At 28.3% G+C, this 25,431-nt stretch overlaps 3 protein-coding genes across 4 annotated transcripts; all 3 read left to right on the forward strand.

The window, feature by feature from the left end:
* LOC130671497 (dolichyl-phosphate beta-glucosyltransferase) lies at positions 1 to 1,492 on the forward strand. Its single transcript, XM_057475423.1, has 5 exons — positions 1 to 201; positions 278 to 452; positions 521 to 717; positions 823 to 931; positions 1,001 to 1,492. The coding sequence occupies exons 1-5, from the start codon at positions 142 to 144 to the stop codon at positions 1,441 to 1,443; spliced, it is 984 nt and encodes a 327-aa protein (XP_057331406.1). The 5' UTR covers positions 1 to 141; the 3' UTR covers positions 1,444 to 1,492.
* A 1,715-nt stretch (positions 1,493 to 3,207) lies between these two features.
* Positions 3,208 to 7,634, forward strand: LOC130671498 (programmed cell death protein 6). 2 transcript variants are annotated; one of them, XM_057475424.1, is made up of 4 exons: positions 3,208 to 3,469; positions 3,673 to 3,779; positions 6,032 to 6,339; positions 6,422 to 7,634. In XM_057475424.1, exons 1-4 carry the CDS (start codon positions 3,414 to 3,416, stop codon positions 6,521 to 6,523), a joined length of 573 nt encoding a protein of 190 aa, XP_057331407.1. In that variant the 5' UTR covers positions 3,208 to 3,413; the 3' UTR covers positions 6,524 to 7,634. The 2 variants fall into 2 exon arrangements, with proteins under 2 accessions (XP_057331407.1, XP_057331408.1); XM_057475425.1 differs by having other exon boundaries at positions 3,209 to 3,469; positions 6,071 to 6,339; positions 6,422 to 7,632.
* Positions 7,635 to 8,506: 872 nt separating this feature from the next.
* LOC130671716 (T-box transcription factor TBX10-like) lies at positions 8,507 to 15,712 on the forward strand. The gene is made up of 4 exons (XM_057475776.1): positions 8,507 to 9,453; positions 10,119 to 10,438; positions 10,526 to 10,777; positions 13,100 to 15,712. Exons 1-4 carry the CDS (start codon positions 9,306 to 9,308, stop codon positions 13,586 to 13,588), a joined length of 1,209 nt encoding a protein of 402 aa, XP_057331759.1. The 5' UTR covers positions 8,507 to 9,305; the 3' UTR covers positions 13,589 to 15,712.
* Positions 15,713 to 25,431: the final 9,719 nt, after the last annotated feature.

Consider the following 25,431-nt stretch of genomic DNA (forward strand, 5'->3'; position numbering starts at 1 on the left):
TGACTGTTGGTTGAGCTCAACTGGCTGTCAGGGTATATGTTAAATGTATAACAATTAAGTGACGTGGAATGCATTTTGTTGATATTTTATCTTTTTTTTTTATTAAACAGTTATTATTTTTAATTTTTAATAAATTATATAATGATTCTTCTTGAAATCATAATTATTTGTATTTTAATATTTGTATCAATTTTCTTAATCGTAAGTATACATTTTTTTTAAGGTTATTGTTTGTTGACAGTTGTTTCATTAAGTATAACGTGTCTTTTTTTTTTAGTTTTGTACATTTTTGTATATAAATACATCACGATATCCTAAAATTATACGATATAATGAAGAAAAATATTTTTTAAATCCTAAGACTGGTAAAAGAGAAGAGTTTCCTTCTCTTTCTGATGCATTTAGTTTACATCTCAGTGTTATTGTTCCTGCTTATAATGAAGAAAAGCGACGTAAATTTAAAATGAATTGTAAATTTTAATTTAATTTCTTATTCAATTAATTTAAATTATTTCCACAGTTATACCTATGCTGGATGAATGTCTAGAATTTTTAGAAAATCGAAAAAAATTGGGATTAACTTATGAAATAATTGTTGTAAGTGATGGAAGTACAGATCAAACTGTACAAGTTGCTCAGAATTATGCTACAAAATATGATTCTATAAGAGTATTGGAGCTAGTCAAAAATAGAGGAAAAGGAGGAGCTGTAAGACTAGTAAGTTAACTTTTACTATTTGTAATAGTTTTTTTTTTACCATATTCACTTATCATTTATCATAATTTACTTATGTTAAAAAATTTTATTTCAATAACTACTTAGGGTATGCAAAGTGCTCGCGGGAGTTTACTTTTATTTGCTGATGCTGATGGCGCTACAAAATTTAGTGATCTTGATAAACTTGAAGAAAGTATCAAAGAGATTTTAAGTTGTAAGTTCCAATATAAATAATATTTGAATTTAACAATATTTTGTTATTATATAAATTATTTAAATCTAGGTGATTATAAAGAAAATCCTGAAAAAGTTGCTAACGCTCATGCTGTTATTTGTGGATCACGAGCTCATTTAGAAGAAGATGAAACAGCACATAGATCTCTTTTTCGGTTATTTCTTATGCATGCATTTCACTTTTTGGTATGGTCACTTTGTGTTCGTCATGTACGTGATACTCAATGTGGTTTTAAACTTTTGACTCGTGAATCGGCTAAAGTATTATTTAATGCCCTTCACGTTGAGCGATGGGCATTCGATGTTGAAATGCTTTATATAGCACAAACTTTGAATATTCCTATTACAGAAATTGCTGTGAATTGGACTGAAATTGAAGGTTCTAAAATTGTCCCTTTCTGGAGTTGGTTAGAAATGGGATGTGATCTATTATTAATTTGGCTACGTTATACAATAGGTGCATGGAAAATAATAAGACCTAAAAAACTATGAACCGTTGCATTATAATTAAAAAAAAATTAAATTTATTGAAAAATTAAAACTTCAAATTAATATTTATTTCTACTCCTAATTTCTTTTAGCAATAAAAATATGATACTTTCATAGTATTTTTTAGATTTCATACTAACCAGAAATAATATATAAGTCAAATTGGCTCTTTATCATTATCTACTCATATGTCATTCATTAAATTCTGAACAGTCATTCTAAAACCGACAATACTACCTTAATGTTATAGTGATAATGAATGAAGCTCTATGGTTTGCCAAATTCATACTGGAGTATGAGTTCGTTGTCTGGTCTCCATTTACTGAACAACACATCGTTACTATTGGAAAGATTCAACGGTAATTGCGTAAATGTTTACACTACTTTATGCGATCAGAGCATGTAAGCATCATCAGCGTCATAGACCACCAATTTAAGATCAGTAGCTTAATTAGTTGCAGGCAAGAGACTGAGCTGTCTTTCCTGATTAAAGTAGTTATCGGACTGGTAGATGCGCCTGAAATTACGGATGACTTTGGTTTTATTTGCTTAAAGACTGATCTAAAAACAAGAAGGCTGCTATCGGTTGAAAGGCCAAGTACAAATTATGTTAACCATGGACTTGAAAATACAATTGCCAGGTTGGTAATCAACACTACTGATATAAACTTCTTTGGAGGATCCCTCTCGTCGTTTTCAGCTACTGTAAAAAAATCACTATGTACTACTTGATTCTACGTTATAAAATTCATACACTAAAAAATTGGGAGTGAATATAGAGTAAATACGAATTTTATTTCAATCCGAATTCACTCCGTTACTCAGAGTTTCGGAGTTTAAAAAAGAAAAGTGGAGTAATTTTGGAGTGACGTGGATTTCATTTCAATACACATTCACTCCGATTCGTAGTTTTAACACTTTAATAAATTAATACTTAATAGAAACAACTTTTTTATGATAAATATAATTATTTTAATAAATTATTGATTCAGGTATTAATATATTATGTTATTAATTTATGAAATGTTTTAGCAACTCTCTAAATTATAATTTCATACAATACATGGTAAAAACATTAAATTATTTAATAGTTATGATGACTTAGTTTTTATGGGAATATTTCATGTTTCGGTTCAATATAAAATGATATTTTGTGGTTCAGTTGATGTAAGTCAAATGACAGTTTGTGAAATTATATTAATTATGGAAAATGAAGCGTCTATTTCTTTAACTTTATAAGCGTGAATGTTTTCGTTATCAGCTTCTTATAATTTTTACAAATTATTTCGCAAGAATATATGAAATTATTTTCGTATTTAACATAAATGTCTAAATATAAAAGCCCAAATCTCACTATGTATAAATAATTTAATCCGCGAGTTTTTACTACAATTTTATTTTGCGGAGTTGTTTTAATAATTAATATTTTTCAAATTTTTTTATTAAAAACACTAATGAAGAACAAGTCACTAAAATTTGCATCGTAATAAAAATGGATGAAAAAATATTAAACAATACCTAGCAGAGCTTGTTTAGAAAACTACTCAGGTAAGTAAAAATTACTTTAGAGAGTAAAGTGAAAACATACAAAAATTTCCGTGTTAGAAAGAGAAATAAATTAATTTTATTTTTATCAATCCATAAATATATTTTAAAATCTGAATCACGTGATATTTCTATCCAATGATGAGATAGACTAGGTGTCTAGACTTACAGTCACATGACATATTGTAGTGATTTTATTGGTCCAAGTCATCACTTGTTTAGTAATGACGGTAATGACGTACGTGATGTCATGAAGCATCAATGAACTGTCTTCTGTATTTTCTATCGGAATAGGTGTAGTATCCCTCACCTTCTTACGTAAATAACCTTAAAAATTATAAAAATTCGTAGTTTTTATTTGATTTTATCAATATTATACACGATTCGCTGTCAAGAAGAGTACTGTTATTACATTATTATCTGCAATAATGGCTTTTCAATCACCTATGCCAAACCGCGAATTTCTTTGGAACGTTTTTCAAAGGTAATTAATAATTTAATATGAATATATATAATTCCATATTATTTGGATTAGTAAATTTATGAATTAATTATTAATTGACATTTGAGTTCTGTTTTTAAAATTATTAAAAACAAATCTTAAATATAACCTTTAAATTATTGCGATGTGTTATGTACTATTGTTGTATTTAATTTGATTTATTGTTTTATTTTAACAAATACTAGAGTTGACAAGGATCAATCTGGAGCTATTTCTGCTGATGAATTACAACAAGCCCTATCTAATGGAACATGGACTCCTTTTAATCCAGAAACAGTTCGTTTAATGATCGGTAAATATATATTTTGCCATGATAATTAATATTCATGAATGATGAGTGTGAATTTTGAATAAAGCTGACAACTGTCATTTTTTTTTTAATTTTTAAATGAATAAATTAAAATTTTGGTACAGTAAAAGACCCATACCTGCTCATTTTTCATTAGAGTGAGATTAAACCACTCAATATAAATTGCTAAATGAAATAAAAAACCATGTTTTTTTTTTAAAAATAATTTTTTGTGGTTTTAAATATTAGAATAAAATTTTAGTTTGAAGAATAACGTTGATAGTTGATTGTTATTAATTTTTTAAATAAGGTCGTTGACTGTACTCATAGTCGCTCACTAAAATTTGTGGTGTACCATTTATTGTTAATTATTCGATCAACACAAAACCCTATACTCACTCAAAGACAATATCAATTGAACTATAATGAGTTTATTGATTTGACGAATAAATTATAAAATATATTACTTTATTTAATTTTCACAAATTTTAAATATATATTGAATAACACATAATTATAAAAATTGTTAAAGAATTTAATCCAATCTAAATTTAATCTAATGAATGAACGTTAAAGTAAAAAATGGCTAATTTAGTACGATTTTGAAAACAGTCAATTAATTTAAATTAATAATAAATTATAAAATACTTTGATACATCATATTTTAATAAATTTAGATTCATAAATAATAATTTATCAATGATAATGTTTTAATTATAGTATATTACACACCTAGGGCAGTAAAGTAAGAAATGTCTCAGATCACATGTAATTGTTGGCCGAGGCGAAGCCGAGTTTTTTCGAAGACTGTTTTTAAAATCATGTTAAATTAGCCATTTTTTACTTTAACGTTCATTTATTAGATTAAATTTAGATTGGATTTAATTCTTTAATAATTTTTATAATTATGTGTTATTCAATATATATTCAAAATTTGTGAAAATTAAATAATAGTATATTACACACCTTGGAAAGTAAAGTAAGAAATGTCTCAGATCACATGTTATTGTTGATCTGAGACATTTCTTACTTTACTTCCCTAGGTGTGTAATATACTATTTCTATAAAAATGCATTAATCAGTTAGAGTGAGCGACGAATGGTACTGACCGGGTTTAAGGTCTTATCTTACAATAAAAATAAAAAAATACGTATTTAGATAATTGAAGAAACTGTACGCACATTTTTTTAAATGTCATCATTGTTATTGTTATTAATTTATTCATGTATTTAAAATTTAGAAATTGTCTCTTATATGCTACATTCACACTCATTTCATGTTCGCTAATAGGAAATAGTTGTAGAGCATTTCTGAGTAAATTAGAAAATATTTTAACTATTTCGAACATGTGAAAAAAGTTTATTAATATTGAATTTGAGTATTTAAATTAATTTACTAGAAGAATAACACTTTATTAGTAAAAATAAACTTGTCAAGATTTTTAAATTTTTAGCCTTCAATGCACAGTAAAGCACATATTTATTAAATTAAATTTAAAGACATTATCAAACAATGCCTCCACTTTTTAAGAATATATTGAATTATCTTGAACTGCTATAAGCGTATTATAATTTTATCAATTAATTAAAAAAAGTTAAAGCATTAATTGAAAAAAGACAACGTAATTACAATTTCGGGATATAGAATAAAAAAAAATTACTTACAATTGTTATCAATACGAAGTTGAACGAAATTCGTTAAATAAATGTCAATAAAATCTTTACGTCAATATTATAATTTGAAATTTGACATTTTATAGGCTGAAATTTATTTACTAAATTTCGTTCAACTTCTAATTGGTAACAATTGTGAGTAATTTTTGTTTAAATCTCTATCTCGGCGAAATTGTAATTACGTCGTCCTTTTTTCAATTAATTAATAAAATTTTTAAACGGTTATGATAGTTGAAAGTCATGGAATAACTTTCAAAAGTGGGCGGAGGGGAGAGTATTGTCTGAGAATGCCTTCAAGTATTTTTGTTCTATTTTTTGTTTAAAATATTTTTTTTTCTTTTTAGTTAATGTTAATAATTATTTTTTTTTTTTTTTACTTGCAAAACAATTTCAGATTTTATTTAAGAATGTTACAATTTTATTTAAGACTTAAATTTTCAAATGCTCTTTATCTCTAGCTGTATAAATATGATATTAATTATATAAACAAAAATTAGACTAGAGCCAGAGAATATGCACGATAAATTTAAAAGAAATTAACAATACATTTTCCCTGGTTCTGGTTTTATTTTGTTCGTGTAGGTATGTTTGATATTGAAAAATCTACTCCCGATCCTTCAGGTATGTTTGACAAAAGTGGAAATGGAACAGTCAGTTTTGATGAATTTGGAGCTTTGTGGAAATACGTAACCGATTGGCAAAATTGCTTCCGTTCTTTTGATCGTGATAACAGTGGGAATATAGATCGTAATGAATTGAAAACTGCACTCACTAATTTTGGATATCGATTATCTGACGGTTTAGTTGACATGTTGGTAAGGAAGTATGATCGACTTGGACGAGGAACTATTTATTTTGATGATTTTATTCAATGCTGCATAGTATTATACGTAAGTATTATTGATGAGTATTGAATTAAAAAAATTTTCACTAATTTATTAATTAAATTAATTATTTTAAATTTATTTTTAGACTTTGACATCTGCATTCCGTAAATATGATGCTGATCAAGATGGTGTTATTACTATTCATTATGAACAATTTTTAAGTATGGTGTTTAATTTAAAAATTTAATAATTCCAGGATTAATTTCAATGTTTGCCAAAAAAAAAATAAAATAAAATAAAATAAATAAATTATATATTCATTAATCATCGTCTGTTATCATTACAATATATATACACAGTAAACAAATATTGTATTAAAATCAAAATAATCTGTATTTAAGAAACGGCCTACACAATATTTATATTTTTTTTAACACAGACCGTTTGTGTTGAACTTAAACACTAAATTTGTGTTAAAATTTAAACACTAAATTCTGGTAATACAACGAGTAAATTCAACGCTTATTATATGTCAGTGGCGATACAAAAAATAATGTTAACTTTTACATTTTATTTTCGTACTATGAATATACATTAAATTTAATTTATATATTATTTTGAGGCTATCAAAAGTGATAACAATTGTTGTTTAAGATTGAACTGTTTTTTGACAGTACACTACATGTTTTTATTAGAGTCAAAATTTTTCAAAAATCACGTAAACATTCCAGATTTTAGTAAGTGGTAAATTTATGAAATAAATAATAAAAATTTTCAAGTTGAATTGACATTTATGAAATTTCAATTTCACATTCAATTTTCTAATAAGTTTTCCGTGACTATCGGTTGAGTTTTGAACATAAATTTAGTGTTAATTTTAAAGTAACACTTAATAAATCTTGATAATTTTTATTTTTGTCGTACGTATCACTTTTAAAGTGTTAAATAGTAGATCGATTTAAAATTTTAAAGTGTCGCAGTGAAATGTGTTGATTTAACACAAAAAGTTTAATAGGGACCGTTTTTAACACAGATACTTAATATTTTTTACTGTGTATTGAAAACATCTTTTGAAAAAACGTTAAAAAATTTTTTTAAGTTCTTAATTAATCATTCCTGTTACAAATTTTTATCTATATTTTTATAATGACTATTTAAAGTTTCAAAATATTTTTATAACATTTATATAGACTAAACTTAAAGTTTGATTTTTAAATTACATTGTGTCAAGACAATTTTAAATTTATAATTTTGACGAATAATTAAATTAATATGTTATAAATTGTGTTTTTTAAAACAAAAATGTCAACTTACAGCATCATAGTATTAATAAAATATCAATTCTATCCGCTTATCCGTCTATTGCTAAAATCAAAAATAAGATTCATATATCCTTATAAAAGTTTATTCTTCTATTACAGCACATTTAAAGATTAATATACAATTCTAATCATTTTTATGTACACCTTGTTATAGTTTATAAATTGAAAATACTCTTGTATACATTTGAAAAAATGAATAAAGTTTATTGAAAAAAAAAAAATCTTATGGAATTTTTTTTTAAAATTGCTATTTATATAATCATTTAAGAAATTAAAATAAATTTTGATTGCCATACACATAAATAATTGTTTATAATAAAATAAAAATAATTAGTCGTATTAGGACATAATGTCTATTTGATTGAATAAAGTGTGATGCGAAAATAGAAAACTCAAACACTCGTTCAGCTAAAGAAGATTAAAGTTTGTAATGCACGGAACTTTTGTTTGCTATGTACACTAATTTGTTGGGATGGGACACGAAAGTAGAGTGACTCCGCCTTCTTGTTGGCTGCCAAGCCAAAAAGTCAACACATTATTTGCATTCAAAGCCTATGGTATTGACTAAATAAAAATAAAAACAAGATTTGGATTTTTATTTTTTTTTAATACGTCTTTTTATTTCCATTCCGATATGATTTAGAAGAGCATATAAAATTATATATGATTCTCTCTTCACTATAACAATCTTTATGAACTAAGAAAATTATATCAGTTCATCAACTGATAGAAAAAAAAAATATCTATATATTTTTTATGAATAGACTAAACAATAATTTTAAAATGCGAGTACATCGAACTCACGTGAGAATAATTTTTGATACAATTCAGACTCCGCCTTCAATTCGATGCATTTCTCGGCAGTTTGCCAAAGTGAAGTTTTAAGTATGAGTTAATGTAGCCAAGTTTGTTTTCACGCGTGGGTGTCAAACGTAGGAGGTTCTTAGGATAACCACACCTCGGTTAATCCCTCTCTTCAGTTAAATCTGCCACTTAGAATTTTGGAGTTTGCTTCAGAGTGACTTCCGGGGTAGAGGAAAGGAAGAAAAAAGTACAAGATTAGATTTTTTAGGTGTTGGAATAGGATATATTTAATAAGAAAGATGAGAGTCAGATAAAGAAGATACTACAGTAATTTCTTAGAGAGGTAAGAAGGAGATGGTGAAAATGATGGGGAGTATGAGTGAGAAGTACGATAAATAAGTTGGTTGAGAAAAGAAAAGAGAGAAAATGATGGGCCGTTGATAAGCTAAAGCAGTCATTCTCGTAGAGCACTTCTGTCTGTCGGTACATCTCGGTAACTCTCTTGGCTTCAAGCTATTTATGCTTCTTTCTCTTTTCCATATTTACAAGAAACTGTATACAGAGATTTCGAGCTCTGTCAGCGATCAGGTAGCGAGGTGAGGACATCCTCTGTTCACAGTACACGCGACCCTCGATGATGTTTGAGCTCATCAAATATTCGGTCAAGTTCTTACCACCCGCCAAAACTTACAGATGACTACACGATTACGAGATAGTGTCTAGTCATTTATTATCTTAATGACATATATCCTTGACAATAATTAGCAAGCTGCTAATAATTAAGTGTCTTTAGTTAAGTGTCGTATTTTGTGAATTATTATTTTATTTAAACATAAATAAATTCAATAATTTAGTGAGAAAAATAATTAAGTGTTACATGATTTTAAAATACTATTTCTAACAATGGAGTTGCACCAACAACATAATGAAAGACACAATATCACTGCTGATTGTTGCTATCAATGGCCAACCCATCATACACATCATCATCAATTGCACCATCATCATCAGCCACAGCAGCAGGTGCCTTCACCAATGCAACAAATAGAAGGTAAATAAAATTTAATTTTTTATACCTACTTTTATTTGTTTATTTTCTTTATTTGAATTTACTAAAAAGTTTATAAATTATTACATGATTACGTCTATCGAAAAATTTATTTGCCGTAAAAATATATGGTGATGATTGCCATTGAGACATTAATTTGTATGTCTTTAACGTACAAATTATCGTAGAAAAGTTGGGTTTTACTTAATTTTTAGCGTATATAAGTTTTTTTTTTTTTTTTAAATCAATATATCAATTATATTAATTAACTAGTTATCCATATAAAAAGTAGTTAAATTAATAATTACTACACATTATACACAATTGCTCATGATATACGATGCAATATAGTATAAAAATTACCGTTTACTAAAGAGATCACCATTCAATGTAGCCAATTTTAAACCTTGCCAGTTTAAATGAATCTTCTTTTAGTCGACCAAAATACGTTTGTTCCCTTGTTCCATTTAATGTAACTTAAAGCGATTTCATTGCATTCTAAAACATACAAAAGTATACCTGATGTTCTGACGCGGGACAGTAATACATCTATTTAGACAGTTTTTTTTTACATTCAGTAAATTTATTAGCCTTAAGCACGATAAATTAAATTATTTTATTTGTTGCAAACTCACAAAAGAACATTACTTAGGTTACTAAATTTACAGCATGTTTGGAAACCGCCGGAAGAGCAAAACGTTCACGATCACCAAAAACTCCTCTTTCTTCTCAAATTACCGCAGCAATATCTATAACGCCTTCATTAACGGAATCATGCAATGACAGTAATAATAATAATCGTAGCAGTAACGATCCATTAGGATCATCATCTTCTCCCGAAAACAATAATTCCAAAAGACCTCTTCATCATGCTCTTGTTGGCGTTGGAGCCGCACTTGAGGCCCGACCTCTTTGGGAAGAATTTCATCAATTAGGCACGGAAATGATTGTAACAAAAGCTGGAAGAAGAATGTTTCCTACTTTTCAAGTTAGTTTACTCTTTTTATTGTTCTCTAATTAAAATCAACCTTTTTCGATTAAGTGATTTATTAAGTACATTTTTTACGTTTTTTAGTGTCGACTTTATGGGCTAGAACCCAATACCGATTACCTTTTAGTTATGGATTTTGTGCCATGTGATGATAAGAGGTATAGATATGCTTTCCACAGTAGTGCATGGGTAGTTGCTGGCCGTGCAGATCCAATTTCACCTCCAAGGATTCATGTTCATCCTGACAGTCCTGCTAATGGATCACATTGGATGAAACAACCAGTCACATTTGATAAACTTAAACTTACCAATAACCAACTTGATGATAACGGACATGTGAGTAATTTTCAGTTATTACATAAGTAGCATTGTCTTAAGCAAGTTACCGGAGGAAAGACCTTCAGCAAGTTTCTTATGGAAGATTTAAACAAGACTTGAATAAGATGGATTTCATAATTATACTTTTCAAATACTTCATCAAGTCTTGCTTAAGATTCTTCTTAAAAGACTCACGGAAATCTATGTGTGCTATGTAACAATGTTAGGTCAGAGTTGCTGCAGAATTGCTTAAGATATCGGATTTTTTTATTTCAAATCACTTCAAACTTAAACGCAGGACGTATAGCAACCCCAGTGGCCCTCAGTTAAATTTAAAGTGCTACAAATTGATAATATTATCACTCAATAAAATTATATCGAAAATTAAGTTAGCACTACTGAATTTACTATACTAATGGTAAATAGATGGCTCGCGAAGTAACGAAAAAGGTAGCCATGCCCAGGTATTTCAAGCAATTCTGAGGTAATGCATCTTGAGAAATATTACTACAGATTCGCTTGGGGTATCTTACGGAAGTATCTTGCCTATTTAGACTTGCCTAAGATCAAGAGTTGTTGAAGACTGAAGATACAGATTTTCGAAAGACTTCCTTAAGAATGCTACTAGGGATTATATATATATATATATATATATATATATATATATATGTACATATATCCACATTTTTTGTAGAGGTTTTGAAAACAAAAGTGGTGAAGAAAAAAAAATAACCTTGAGATATAAATCTTAAAATTTCAAAGTTTGTTCTAAAATTTCGAGGGGAATAAGGTCGTTAGTTACATTAGTTGAAGAGCTAAAATATTAAGTATACAGTTGAATCGCGCGACTCCACGTGTTTGTCGTTTCAGACGAGTTCCTCTTAATTGACCTAAGATATGAGACACCGTCAAGAACTCTCTAGCACTTGAAGAAATTATAAGACTGCCACGCGTATATTATATCTTTCAAGCGTGTGCCATGCTATACTTTACAAGTGTCATTTATCTTCAGATTAAAAATCATAAAATATTATATTAAACTTTATTTATTTCTGTTTTTTTGCTTTTGTTTTTTTTTTTTATTTATATAAAAGAAATTGTTTATTGTCATTGTTTAGATTATTTGTGAATTCTTTCTGGTAACTTGAAGCCCTAAGTTTCGTTCTGTTCAGTGCATGTGTTTTTTCTCAAGTATATAATAGTGAGCCTAAAGTAAATATTATCAACTTTGAAAAATTAAAGTAACATTTGGTATCAAATAATATTCATTCCTTCGGAGAAATAAACTGTAATTGATATTGTTTAAGAAACTGACAAACCGTTCATCGAAATCGCCCATAAAAGATTATGACCTCGATACATTTCATGTTTAATTACTTTTGTATAACATTAGAGTATTACAAAAATCGTATTCCGTTAGTCTAGTCAATGGATAAACCAAAACTATCATTTTTTTTTTTTAAGAATTTTATCTGTAATTAATATGATGCAGCATTAAATAGCGTCGTTTGTTCAAGAAGAATGTAAAATATTTTGATATTTTAGACCCAACAAATCTTCGCATCGCCCGTATCTTTTTTTGTTTTATTTTATTTTATGCCTTTCATGAATGAAAAATGAGATATACATACAAGAGCAAACCAATCGACCCGTGAAACGCCAGTGAAAAAAAAAAAAAAAAAAAAAAAAAATGCAGGACAAATTTTGTGTGAGGGTGTGGCGGCACATAGATTACATTATGAACAATATGTCATTTTCTTAATTGACACTATTATATCATTAAAAATATATATTTTTTTTTGTTAATTATTTTTCAATCTATTTTGATAAAAAACAAAAAACAAAAATTTTATTGTACTTAGATGTAGTATTATAAAATTGGTTTGAAGTAATTTATAAAAAATTCAATGGACCACACGCATAAATGCTTGGACAGAGTAGTCTGTAGTGTCCTTAGTCAAATTCTTTACGCGTTTATCTCCGAATTCAGTACTACCACGTGTGCTACAAGCAAATGCAGCACGTGTGTTGTAGCTCAAACGCCTTGAGAGTAAGTTAAATAGTGAGATAGAAAGAGGGTGTCAGATTGCCGTTCACTCGACTTGACTCAGCTCAGAGGTTAGTTTTTATACTAATTAGTCACTGGGACTCTTCTGCCTGTCAAACATTGCGACCGCCCCCCGTCGAGCCTTTTCCTTTTCATGTAAATATTTCTTCTTCCTCATCTCTACTTTCCTTTCTTCTTCTTTCTTACTTTGATTCTTTATATTAAAATGGAAATTATAAAACAACTATTATTTTATTAAAAATTTAATTATTTTATAATTTATTTAATTGCAGATCATATTAAATTCAATGCACAGATATCAACCGAGATGTCACGTAGTTGTAGCACCTTCACCACCTGGTTCAGGTCCAGATCCTCGTACTGAAAATTTCAAAAGTTTTTCTTTTCCCGAAACCCGTTTTACCGCTGTAACAGCATATCAAAATCATCGGATTACACAATTAAAAATAGCTAGTAATCCATTTGCAAAAGGATTTCGAGATTGTGAATCTGATGAATGTGAATCACCAAATTCTGTATCACATAATCCTGCGAAGAGAGCAGCCACTGGTAGTGTAGCGATTTCGCCTTCGAATTTTTCATCACCTATTCCAGTAGTACCTATCACAGCAGCTATGGCAAGTCCGGAACATCATCATCAATTTTATGCAAGTACTCCTTCACATTGGACATATCCGGGACATCATCAAACTAGTCACGTTAGTACTGGACATTATGTGTCTCATCATTCATCCGGATCTTCACTTTATGGCCCACGATAGTGACAATTTTCATTATAGATAAATTATAAATTAAATCAAAAGATATAAAATTTTAAAATTATAAATAATTATCTTAAAATCAAGTCGATCGACATCTTGTGTATTAATGCCAAATAATAATGATGCCAAAGTAAATTTAGTAGTTATAATTGCATAAGCTTTTGCTTTTATTAGTTTCTGCTAGTTATTATCATAAAGTTTTCCTTTGAACTGCGTCATTAATGGCGACATATTTTGTCTGTTATAATTATAAATATCTTCACTGTTTATTTACAAGGATAATTTTAAAAATATAGTAAACCTAAATGTGCCTTTTAATATTTAATATTATTAGTTGTCCTTTTAAATATATAAAAATTAGGTATTATATACATATTAGTGATTGATGATTATTATAGACTTGTCTATTTAGCATACTATCAATCTATTTCAAAGAATAAATAAATGGCGACATACTATTTTATTTGAATTAAAGATTTAAGAATTTATGGTCACGGTGTTTGCGAGTATAACCAAATGTAAAACAAAGTGCCTTTTGTAGGAGCAAAGTGCGTCTATTTATACGGGGTGGCTCAAATGCCAAACGAGCCAAAACTCGCCTCGGGCCAAGTAAAGACGGGAACGTAAACGTGCCGTGACAAACCCCTTTAGCAACCGTTAAGTGCCTTAATAAATTATGTATGTGAAATCACGTTATTATATATACGACACGAAACTCAAGACACTTTACATTATAAGATAATTAATTAATTAAAAAATCATTTTGTTATGAATATATTTTTAAAAAAAAATTTACAAATAAAATATGTATTTATTTCAGTATAATTATAATCCATTACACTGTAAAAAATCGGAAGTGAATCTGGCACAAAGTGAATACAGATTTTATTTCAATTCAGATTCTCTCTGTCACTCGGAGTTTCAGAGCTCAAAAAATAAAAATCACTCCGCATAAGGAGTGAATGGGGATTTTTATTTTTTAGCGGAGTGATTTCGAAGTGACGCGGATTTTATTTCAATCCGCATTCACTCTAGTCCGGAGTTTTAACATTTCGATTAAATTTATATTTAATAGAAATAACTTTTTTATGAGAAATATAATTATTTTAATGAATAATTGATTCAAGTATTAATATATTATGTTTTTAATTGATAAAACATTTTAGTAGCTCAAAAATTTTAATTTCAAACAATACATAGTAAAAACATTAAATTATTTAATAGTTATAGTGACATAATTTTTATAGGAATAATTTATCTTTCGGTACAATATAAAATGTTATTTCGTGGTATGTTTGATGTGCGTCATATGACAGTTTGTGACTCAGTGAAATTACATTATTTATGGAAAATGAAAAATCTATTTTTTTAACTTCATAAACGTGAATGTTTTAATTTTCAGCTGCTTATAATTTTTTTAAATTACTTCGCGTGAATATACTTATGTAACAGAATCTTGTAATTATTTCTGTACTCAATATAAATGTCTAAATATAAAAAAACAAACCTCACTATGTATAAATTTACTTCACTAGTTTTTACTACGATTTCATTCCACGGAGTTTTGTGATAATTAATATTTTTCAAAACTTCCCTTCGCGGTGAAATTTACTCCAAGGGGATTAAATATATAAAAAATCATTGACTCTGACGAAAATTCTCCTTGAGAGTAAATTTCACTCCGAAGGTGAGTGAATAAATAAAAAATTATCTACTCCGCGCTCACTCCGAATTCTCGCCGCAAATTTTTACAGTGTAATTACCATGTGTGTGTATCATTATTAAGGTTCCTCAATGTAATTTTTTCCTATACCGTTATAAATAGACAAATAATACTCTGAAAGAAAAAACAGCTTTCAGAAATATTGTATTTTCTACTTACAAGCATCTAATATATTTAGTGCAAAAATTTGAAGATTGCATTCAAAGTCATTCTCTTAATCGAAGAAATCTGAGTTCAGCTCGAAATATGCTGATTTTTTTTTCGGTATCGTGTAAATAAATTTCGATTTTCTTCTATGAAAAAAATTATTCTTCAAGTTAGATATGAAATTAAGAACATAACAATTTTTATTAGTTTACTGTTTAAGAAAATATTGTTTTTACAAAAGTTATTTATTTTTTCCGTGTATATGTAGGCATTTAAGTTTTTAAGAATCAATAAACATAAAAAAACATGACTTGCGTTATAGATTCTCTATATACTCTGACAGAACATTATGGATGTCAAGAACGACATAGGTTTTGTAAAAAATTGTGTGTAGCAATCGAGGAAAAATAAGAGTACAAAAATCGCAGTGGCCCGTCGGAACTTAACTGGGAAGCTTCTCATATAACTGAGCTGCAAAGTTAAGTCTCAACGTAAAATACAAACAGAGTTGACATCAACTGGCAGTGATTGATGAGAGTGTGAAGAACAAGTTAGTGTAAACATATTAGTGTCTGAAATGCTGGTTGCGTTAAATAATATAAATATTTTGTGTATAAGAATTTATTGTTGCACTAAGCTTTTTTATTTTTAATCATTGATGACGAATTGTTTTTGGTTACTAGTTTTTTAAACAATTGAAAGAAAGAAGAAAAAGAAAAGTGCATGAATGAAAAATGTATTATTTTTAGGACAGGAGCAACCATTTCATTGGGGTTTTTTAAGTATCGTTGATTGACAAAGCAACATGAGTACCAAAGCAGTTACAGAAACGCTATAAGGAGTGTAAAGTTGCGTGACTCCGCATGGTCATAAAATTTTATACTTTTATCCGCATATTCTTTCATCTTACTGAAGTATTGACCTGTCTTTACCATCACAACGTCAACGATAGCATACATTCTTTTTATGGTAAATATTAAACGGCAAATAAATAAAATAACGATTGTAAAAAATCAAAGGATGCGCACTGAGTTCCGGGTAAAGAATCGTTTGCAGTCTATTTATTTCTCAACGTTCAAGAAGTTTAACATCTTAACTTTTACTTTTACATACTCAGACTAATGTTTAGGCAAAAATAATAAAATAAAAAGGAAGTAGTCATTAAACGTTGGGGTACATAAGACTACTTGGGGGGTTTGTTTTGCTGTGGTTTTGTCTTCTCAGTACTCATAGAATATTTTTGGCTATATAATAGCAAAAATATATGTATATATATTTCGGAGTCGAGGACACCCACAAATGTATGTCGAGACTTTTTTTATTTTTCTAACTTGTAGCTTAACTTGCAGCCCACGTGAAGTGACAGTAAAAAATATATGATACTTTTTTTTTTTGTATCAAGTTTGTCATGTCAACAACAAATAACGCGTGAGTTGTATTCATTGGTAAGAACGACAAATTAACTTTAGCTATAAGAAATTATGCCTATAATTCATCTTTTTTTTTTCTTTACAATGTTTTTATTTCTTTTTTTTTCTGACTGTATGGAATGAAGTGGACGCTCTAGAGCTTATGGATCATGAATCCGTCATCATTGAAGTTCAGAACGATTTTATCCAATGAATCTCTAGGATAAATTTATCCCTAAATTTTAATCCTTTATATGTTAAATTTATAGCAATATTGTATGAATCTACTAAGTACACATCATTTTACATATTTGTATGTTTCTCGGAATTATATTCACAATTTATCATAAATTCACTCAGCAGTATGATAATTATACCTAATTATTATTCGCGCTATTACTAAAGGATATATATTTTATTCACTAAAATATTTATACTTAGACTACACAGAAAAAAATAATTTCTTGGCGCAAGAAATATTTTTCATTATGAATTGAAAACAAAAAATTTCTTTGGATTTGAAAAAATTTTTGATGCTAGAAATTTTTTTTCACCCCAAAAATTTTTTCTTGTTCCAAGAAAATTTTTGTTTTCAATTCATATTGAAAAATATTTCATTAAACAAGTGAAAATTTTCTTTGGGCAAGTAAAATTTTTTTGCCCCAAGAATCTCTTTTTTTCTTTGTATAATCTTATTATAACACATAATTTGTTCTGCTACTAAATAGGAATTCAATTTTTTTAGCGATCAAAACAGATAATTTCTGGATTATTATTTAAAAATGTATGGTATTGTAAAAAAAACTTTCTGCAAATGTTTGTTAGATTTGTCGTCGAGTTCTAGGGTCGCGACGATTATTTAGTTCCGGTCCGTGAGATATATAACGACACGCAACGAGTTCAAGAAACACCGGAATCGTGCATACACACATCACACAATCACACTAGTAAGGAACGAAAATGTGATGAAGATTCTTAGATTCTGGCAAGCGTCGCGACGTTAGTATGAGCTCACACTACAGATATGGTTGCAATGACAGATTTACAGATTCCAGCCTCCGTTTTTTATTTTATTTTTTTTTATTTTGATTAACAGTTTCTTATGTGTATCTGTAGATATATACTTGAATCTTAAATATGGTAGAGAGGAAAGTTAAAGGAAAAAGAAAAAAGAAAAAGTAAAATAGCCTCTTTGAGGTTTAGTTCCCTCGTTCTTAGACATCAAATCACACCTCTCGTATTTATGTTTTACAGTTGAAAGTTTAAAGTCTGGTTTATTCTTGCAATAGAGTTCTTTAATATTACTCCCGCACTTTTATTTTGAATTTAAGAGATTCATTTCAAAGTAAGAATGTCTTCATATAAACTAATCATCAAGTTTGTTTCAAATAAAATGAAAAAATAATTATTTTTAGGGAAATTAAATTTTTAACCTGTGGTGTAAAATTTTTATAATTTGCTAAAGTATAAAAAGACAAATTATGTACAAAGAACTTTTCGGTTTTATACTTACTTTTTTAAAGTTAATTATTAAAAATTCACTATTTATACTCAATTATTTTCAACCAGTGGCATACCTTCCAATACACACCAAAAGTGATAACAATTATTGTTTAACATTAAACTATTTTTTTACAGTAAACTACATGTTTTTGTTAGAGTCGATTTTTAAAAAATCACGCATTATTTCATACCAGTCGTAAATGGTAAATCAATGAATTTCGCTTAAAAAAACTAAAATACATTTTCATTTAGCGAAAAAATAATTTTTACATCACATAAATAATTCGAAATTATAACTGAATCTTTTTAATTCTTATGATAATAAACATTCCAGATTTTAGTAAGTGGTAAATTTATGAAATAAATAAGGTCAGGGGCCCAGTTTCTGACCTTTTTAGAGTGCCGGTTGGGGTTATACTATAATAATTAATGTAAGATTTAATTTAATAAGAAAAATAATAATTCTATCGACTAGTTTATGATTTGTCAAATAAATTCATGCGCGTCAAATAATACTCGAATTAAATTAATAATTTAAATTGACGTTTTAAAAATTGACATTCAGAGAATTAGTTTCTGACCGTCAAATTACACAAACCATGATTATGTTATGAAGTACTTACCAAGTTTCAATAAACTAAAACTATTATTTAGATAAATAAATTAAATATTTATTATAACAAGAACATAATTTTTCAATATTTAAAATATAAATAATTAGTCACTTTACCTAGCGCCTCCCTTATTAAAAGAAACGATTTGAAACGATTAGAAAAATTAAAATTTTAATACTTTTTAAGGCTTTTGAATACGTTGAATATTTTTGAATCGCCCTTCTTATGGGAGTTTAACATTGCAAATCGTTTCGAATCGTTTCTTTTAATCAGGGCTGTTCTCATTATTTTTCATCGTAGCTCGTTGTCTTTTTTTTTTGAAATTCTTGAATAAAAAAACAATAAAAAAATTAATTTTGTCATAAAAAAAAACATTATTCAACTAAAAGAGTTATAACAATTTAAATACTATTGAAATTGACATTATTTTTACAATATTTTATCACTCCAAGAATATGTACTTTCAAGATCTAATTATGATCTTTTATTTTTAAAAATGAATATTAAATGTTAATTTATCACTGTATTATGAATAATAGTAGAAAAAATCCCGTTTTCACGACAAGTCGATTATAGAGCACAACCTCTCCCGCTATCGCGTCCGAGGCGTTCAATAATTTAAGAAAATTATAAATATTGCTATTTTTACATTTTATAGACATGTAATTAAATGAGTGTGAATGTAGCAGACGTCTGCAGACGTACGTTACGTCAATTTGGAACAAAAGATGAAGAACAGAAACAAAATCTGTTACAAATAGTTGCTGATCATAGGAATAAATATCCAAATTGTAATAAGAAAAATTATTCATAATTATACACTGTAAAAAATCACCGGGGTAAGTCCAAGCGGTGTAGGTGTTAAAATTATCGGTGTTAAATTTACCCCCGAAAGCGGTGTGAAAATAACGCCGCCACCGGTGTAAATATTCTAGACCGGTGTTAAAATAACGCTGCCACCGGTGTAAATATTCTGTACCGGTGTTAAAATAACGCTGCCACCGGTGTAAATATTCTTTACCGGTGTTAAAATACTTTACTTTGTGAATATTTTTACTAACTCGATCACTATACTTGTTAATAAATGATATTTTTTATTAATTTTCATAAAGAACTGACATTTTTTGTGTTTTATAATTTTTAAAGTTAATACTCCAAGCGGACGCAATTTACCCCGCTTTTACACCGGCATTACTCCACTTTTACACCTGTTACCCCGCTTTTACACCGGTTACCCCGATTTAACACCGGTATTTTTAACACCGGCGTATTACTCCTCCTACACCGGTGTAATTTCATTTTTACACCGGGCGGAGTTAAAACGAGTCCATTTTTAACACCGCTCTTTTTACAGTGTATAAACGATTATTGAATTATTTAACTATTATAAACAGTTTAGAGTTTGATTAATTTCAAAATAAATACATGCAGTCACCAAAAAAGTTTTCAAAAAGTTGAAAATTATTTTAAATCTATAAAAATTAAATAAATTATCTAGTAATGGTGTCAATTCCATTAAAGAGTTGCTCTAATACTATCTTCCTTCAAATTTATTTAGTAACGAGTAGTTAAAGCTCAATAACTTTTTAACCGTTAAGATTACGAAAAAACTATTTCAATACTTTTTTGTAGAGAATTGAATTCTCTACAAGAATGATTGATGGAAAATACAGAAAAAAAGTTTTTGCGTAGTTTTATCGGATGAAAACGTAAAAAAAAATTTTTACGTGTTATTTGAATGGCAAAATACAACTTTATTGAGCTTCGTGGAGAATTGAGATATAAAGCTGCGCTTTAGAGGGAATTTTTTTTATACCTTACACTGAGAGAAAAATGCATAGTAGCCTGAACTACGACATCACAATTATTAAATATTAGTTCTGTAAACTAGTTTTCGTAGTCACTGGTACTACACAGTAGTGCTCAAAACTAATACAAAATACTAACACCAACTATTCTTTACGAACCATTTTCACCTGGTTATAACAATTATGAAAAAATAGACTTCGCTACTTAAGATGTAATAGTAATAATAACTACGTTTCATAGTCGCGTCAACAAATTAAAATAGTATTAGTAACTACTTCAGCTTAGTTAATGTTGAGTAGTTGATATAACTTCGAAAAAAAAGTTATTGCTACTGAAGCTTGAGTAGTACTGACAATAATATTTTTATTATTTGCTTCAGTACATGTTAATAGTAACAGTTACAATTTTGACTTAATAAAATACTTTTTTTTTTTTTTTGAGAAAAATTATTTAAGGAATTATTAATGTCATTATGTAGTTAAGCATCTACTATATGACCATCAAAACAGGTACTTGTCACTCTGTCAATTAACAGAGGAATATCCATGCCAGAATGGTCTTCAAGCATCGTATATAAAAACTCTGAAATACCTATCTAACCAGGGACAGCACAATAAGTTGCCCAACCATCTAGTGGCGAGCACTGAACTACTTCCACTGCTGCTTAGCACCGGTGACTTTCTCCTCTTCAATATACATCTTCTCCCAACAAATTTTTCTCTTAAGACTTTTACATTAAAAGTCAAAGACAAAAAAAAAAAATTGAAAAAATGTAGATATCACCAATCGTCAGCATTTTTTCGGAAACGAATTTCTATTGTATCCTCCAAAAACCATTATTTTTTTTTTTTTTTTTTTTTTTTTTTGTTAACTAAAGTTATAAACAAATGAATTTTTTCAAAGTCCGGATTGGATTGAAAAAATCGACAAAATGTTGATACCACCAATCGACAACATTTTTTCTCAATCGAATTTCAATCGTATCGTCCAGAGACTTTTTTTTTTGTTAACTAATGTTATAAACAAATCAATACGATAAAAATTCGATTGAGAAAAAATGTTGTCGATTGGTGGTATCAACATTTTGTCGATTTTTTCAATCCAATCCGGACTTTGAAAAAATTCATTTGTTTATAACTTTAGTTAACAAAAAAAAAAAAAAAAAAAAAAAAAAATAATGGTTTTTGGAGGATACAATAGAAATTCGTTTCCGAAAAAATGCTGACGATTGGTGATATCTACATTTTTTCAATTTTTTTTTTTTGTCTTTGACTTTTAATGTAAAAGTCTTAAGAGAAAAATTTGTTGGGAGAAGATGTATATTGAAGAGGAGAAAGTCACCGGTGCTAAGCAGCAGTGGAAGTAGTTCAGTGCTCGCCACTAGATGGTTGGGCAACTTATTGTGCTGTCCCTGGTTAGATAGGTATTTCAGAGTTTTTATATACGATGCTTGAAGACCATTCTGGCATGGATATTCCTCTGTTAATTGACAGAGTGACAAGTACCTGTTTTGATGGTCATATAGTAGATGCTTAACTACATAATGACATTAATAATTCCTTAAATAATTTTTCTCAAAAAAAAAAAAAAAGGATAAATAATACTCTCCAGTTAACAAACAAAAAATGGTTTTCAAATCAAAACAAAATTTCGAAAGACAATATATACACAAAATCTGAATGACTATGTTCAATTGGTTGATATTACTTGATATAAATATTAAATTATCACCATATCGCATGGTTACGCTCACTATAAATTTTTAATTTAATGGACTCAGCCCAAAGTAGTTAACTTAACTTAAAATAAAGTGTTAAGTTTACATCAATAACATAGTTCTGCTGACTAGTAATTTTTAATTTAAATTATCCAACTCAGAACAGTCATGTTCACTAGTATCATCGTAGTGTTTTCATAATAGTGTAATCGACTACTTTTTTGTAGTACTGTTTACTATTACACTTTAGTTACAGATACTACAAACCTATTGTTGAGATGTTTTTTTACTACGTTTTCCTAGTTCCGAAAACCTGTTTTTTCTCTCAGTGTAGAGAAGCTTTTGGAATGAAAGCCAAGAGACTTTTTTTTTGGACCACTCTAATATATATATATATATATTCTCATTAAACTGTGTATTTATGTAGTAAAAGAAAATAAGAAAAAAGAAAGAGGAAAAGAAGGTTAGTTCTTTCAGTCTCCATTTCGAAGACAGACATTGGCCATGTTATGATAAAAAAAAAAGGTTTACCTTAGTGCGATGTTAATAAACAACTATTCATAATTTAGTCTTGAGAAGTAAAAGATTGTAGATAATCTACTAACTCCTCGTAATATATATTGAAGCATAAATAAATAGTTTCAAAACAAAACGATTTAAATATGTATACATATAGGGGGACGAAGCCAGCGAGTGAATGAACACTTTACCAGTGAATGAACGGTCGTAGTTTTTAATACTTTAATATAGAAGAATATGCAACAAAATTAGAATTCAAGTTCCAAAAGCTGTTAATCAAAGAGTAATTAAGTATTTTCTTTATGTAATTGCACTGAAAAAAAAATATTGCTGTAGGAGCAATACACGGAGAGAAATTTGAAGTCAATATTCCTATGCGATTTAAAAAGTATAGGTGATGTTGGTTTACGAGCCAAGTAATGATTACATTGCTGCACAGTAACGCATTTTTTTGTTTGATGTCGTTTTAGCAGTAAAGTAATTCGTACGCTATAAAAGCGTATTATGCGCGTTGTCGCAATGCAACCATTTTACTATACTGTAATGTTGAATTTACTGAAAATAAAAGTAAGCTGTGCAATATCAAAATAAATACGTATTTTCAACGGTCAATTAGTAAATAAATCAATTTCAATTAATGTTTAAACAACATATGCCTGATAACTTATCTATTTACAAAAATACAAAATACAAAAATACATTAAAGTACATTACTATATATTATATCCATCGATTTGAAATATAGTTTTTTCCATTGCCTATTTTCCATTCACTATTTTTTGCAACTTAAAGAAACACATGCTGATTTTTCGATTGTAAAAGTATAGCCAAGTGGCACTTATTTGAGAGCGCTATAATACGAACGATACAGTAATTTAACTATTACTATCCTGCATAGTACGCTTAACAATAGTACAGCGACGCTGAATTTACTGAAAATAAAAGTAAGAAATACTTGAAAACAAGTACTTGACAGCATATAACTCATTATACTATAAACATATTAGAATTTGCTCTACGATATTAGGGTACTTCGTTTGAAACGATTATTGCACACTTACGGTTTTAAATAAATTATATATTATTATTATTGAAAATGAATCTATGTTTATCATATATATGATTCCGCTACTAATCGGAAGTGACGGAGCCATATAATATGATTTGAACATCATGAGAGACTGCCAAATCCGAACTAGGTAGGCAATTTCCCATGATAGATGAACCTTCAACTCCTCCGTCCATCTTACCCCGCGCGAAAGCGTTGAGGGTGCTCTATTAATTTTTTCTGGTCCATCGATAGAATAATGTTCTAAACATAAAAAAAAATTCTCACCAAGGATGAGCTCTCAATTTTAATTTTAAGTACGTGCTAAATGAATTTGAAATTTCCCCATTTAATTAACACGTAAATTTTAATTTTTTTTTCTTCAATTATCTATAGCTTCATGGCATTTCATGATATTTAATCGCTAATGGGTAAAAATTACAGAGGAATCTTTCCTCTTTCAAAGTGCTTGTAGCTAATTTAAGCTATAATATTATGGGAATGGTTTCCATACTATCATGAAAATATTAATTTAAAGAAAAGTGTGGAAATCACTTCTACAATACACAGAAATATTATTAAATATAAAAACAAAAATATTTTTGATCATAAACTTGAATATTTTTCATTTATTCGCGCATGAAAGTTATCCCTGTATAGCAAGGGTAATTATAAGCTTAATTTAGTGTGTCAATACAAATTTAGCGTCGAAGAAGCTTCATTTGGACGGATTATTGCAATAACGTCTTAACTTATAAGGTTAGTTAAGACGTTATTGCAAAAATCCGTCCATTTGAATCTCTCCATATCATGAGGGAAGTTTCTAGACTATTTTGCAAAAAAAAATTTTTATGATATTATAGGAATGGTTCCTAGAATGGTATGGGAACAATGTCCATACTATTATGGGAACTATCCCCATATATTATTGGAACCATCCCGATAATAGTATGGGTACAATTTCTATAGTATGGGCAAAATTAAAAAATTTTTTAGGTCTAAGAAATATTATTACCTGGATGGTTACTATTACTATCGGCAATAATAAATATTATTATGTGAGAAGAGAATAGTAGTTAACATGAAAGCATGATAAAGACCAAGCCACATCTTTTGAAAATGCGATATGCGTCGAATGTATTTTTTAAAAGCCTGTTCCTTGGTCAAAAATGAACCAAATGACATTTTTTTTATTATTTTTGTTTTTGGATTCAGTTTTTGAAAAAATATACAAAAAAATTACTCATACGTGTCTTCTATTTTATTTTTCACTTTATTGAAAAAATCAAATTTTTTTCGAGGATTACCACATGCAACTTTCTTTTCTTCTCAATTTTTTTAACTCTGAGGTCGT

The sequence above is a fragment of the Microplitis mediator genome, chromosome 7, assembly GCF_029852145.1.
Source record: "Microplitis mediator isolate UGA2020A chromosome 7, iyMicMedi2.1, whole genome shotgun sequence".
Classification (NCBI taxonomy): domain Eukaryota; kingdom Metazoa; phylum Arthropoda; class Insecta; order Hymenoptera; family Braconidae; genus Microplitis; species Microplitis mediator.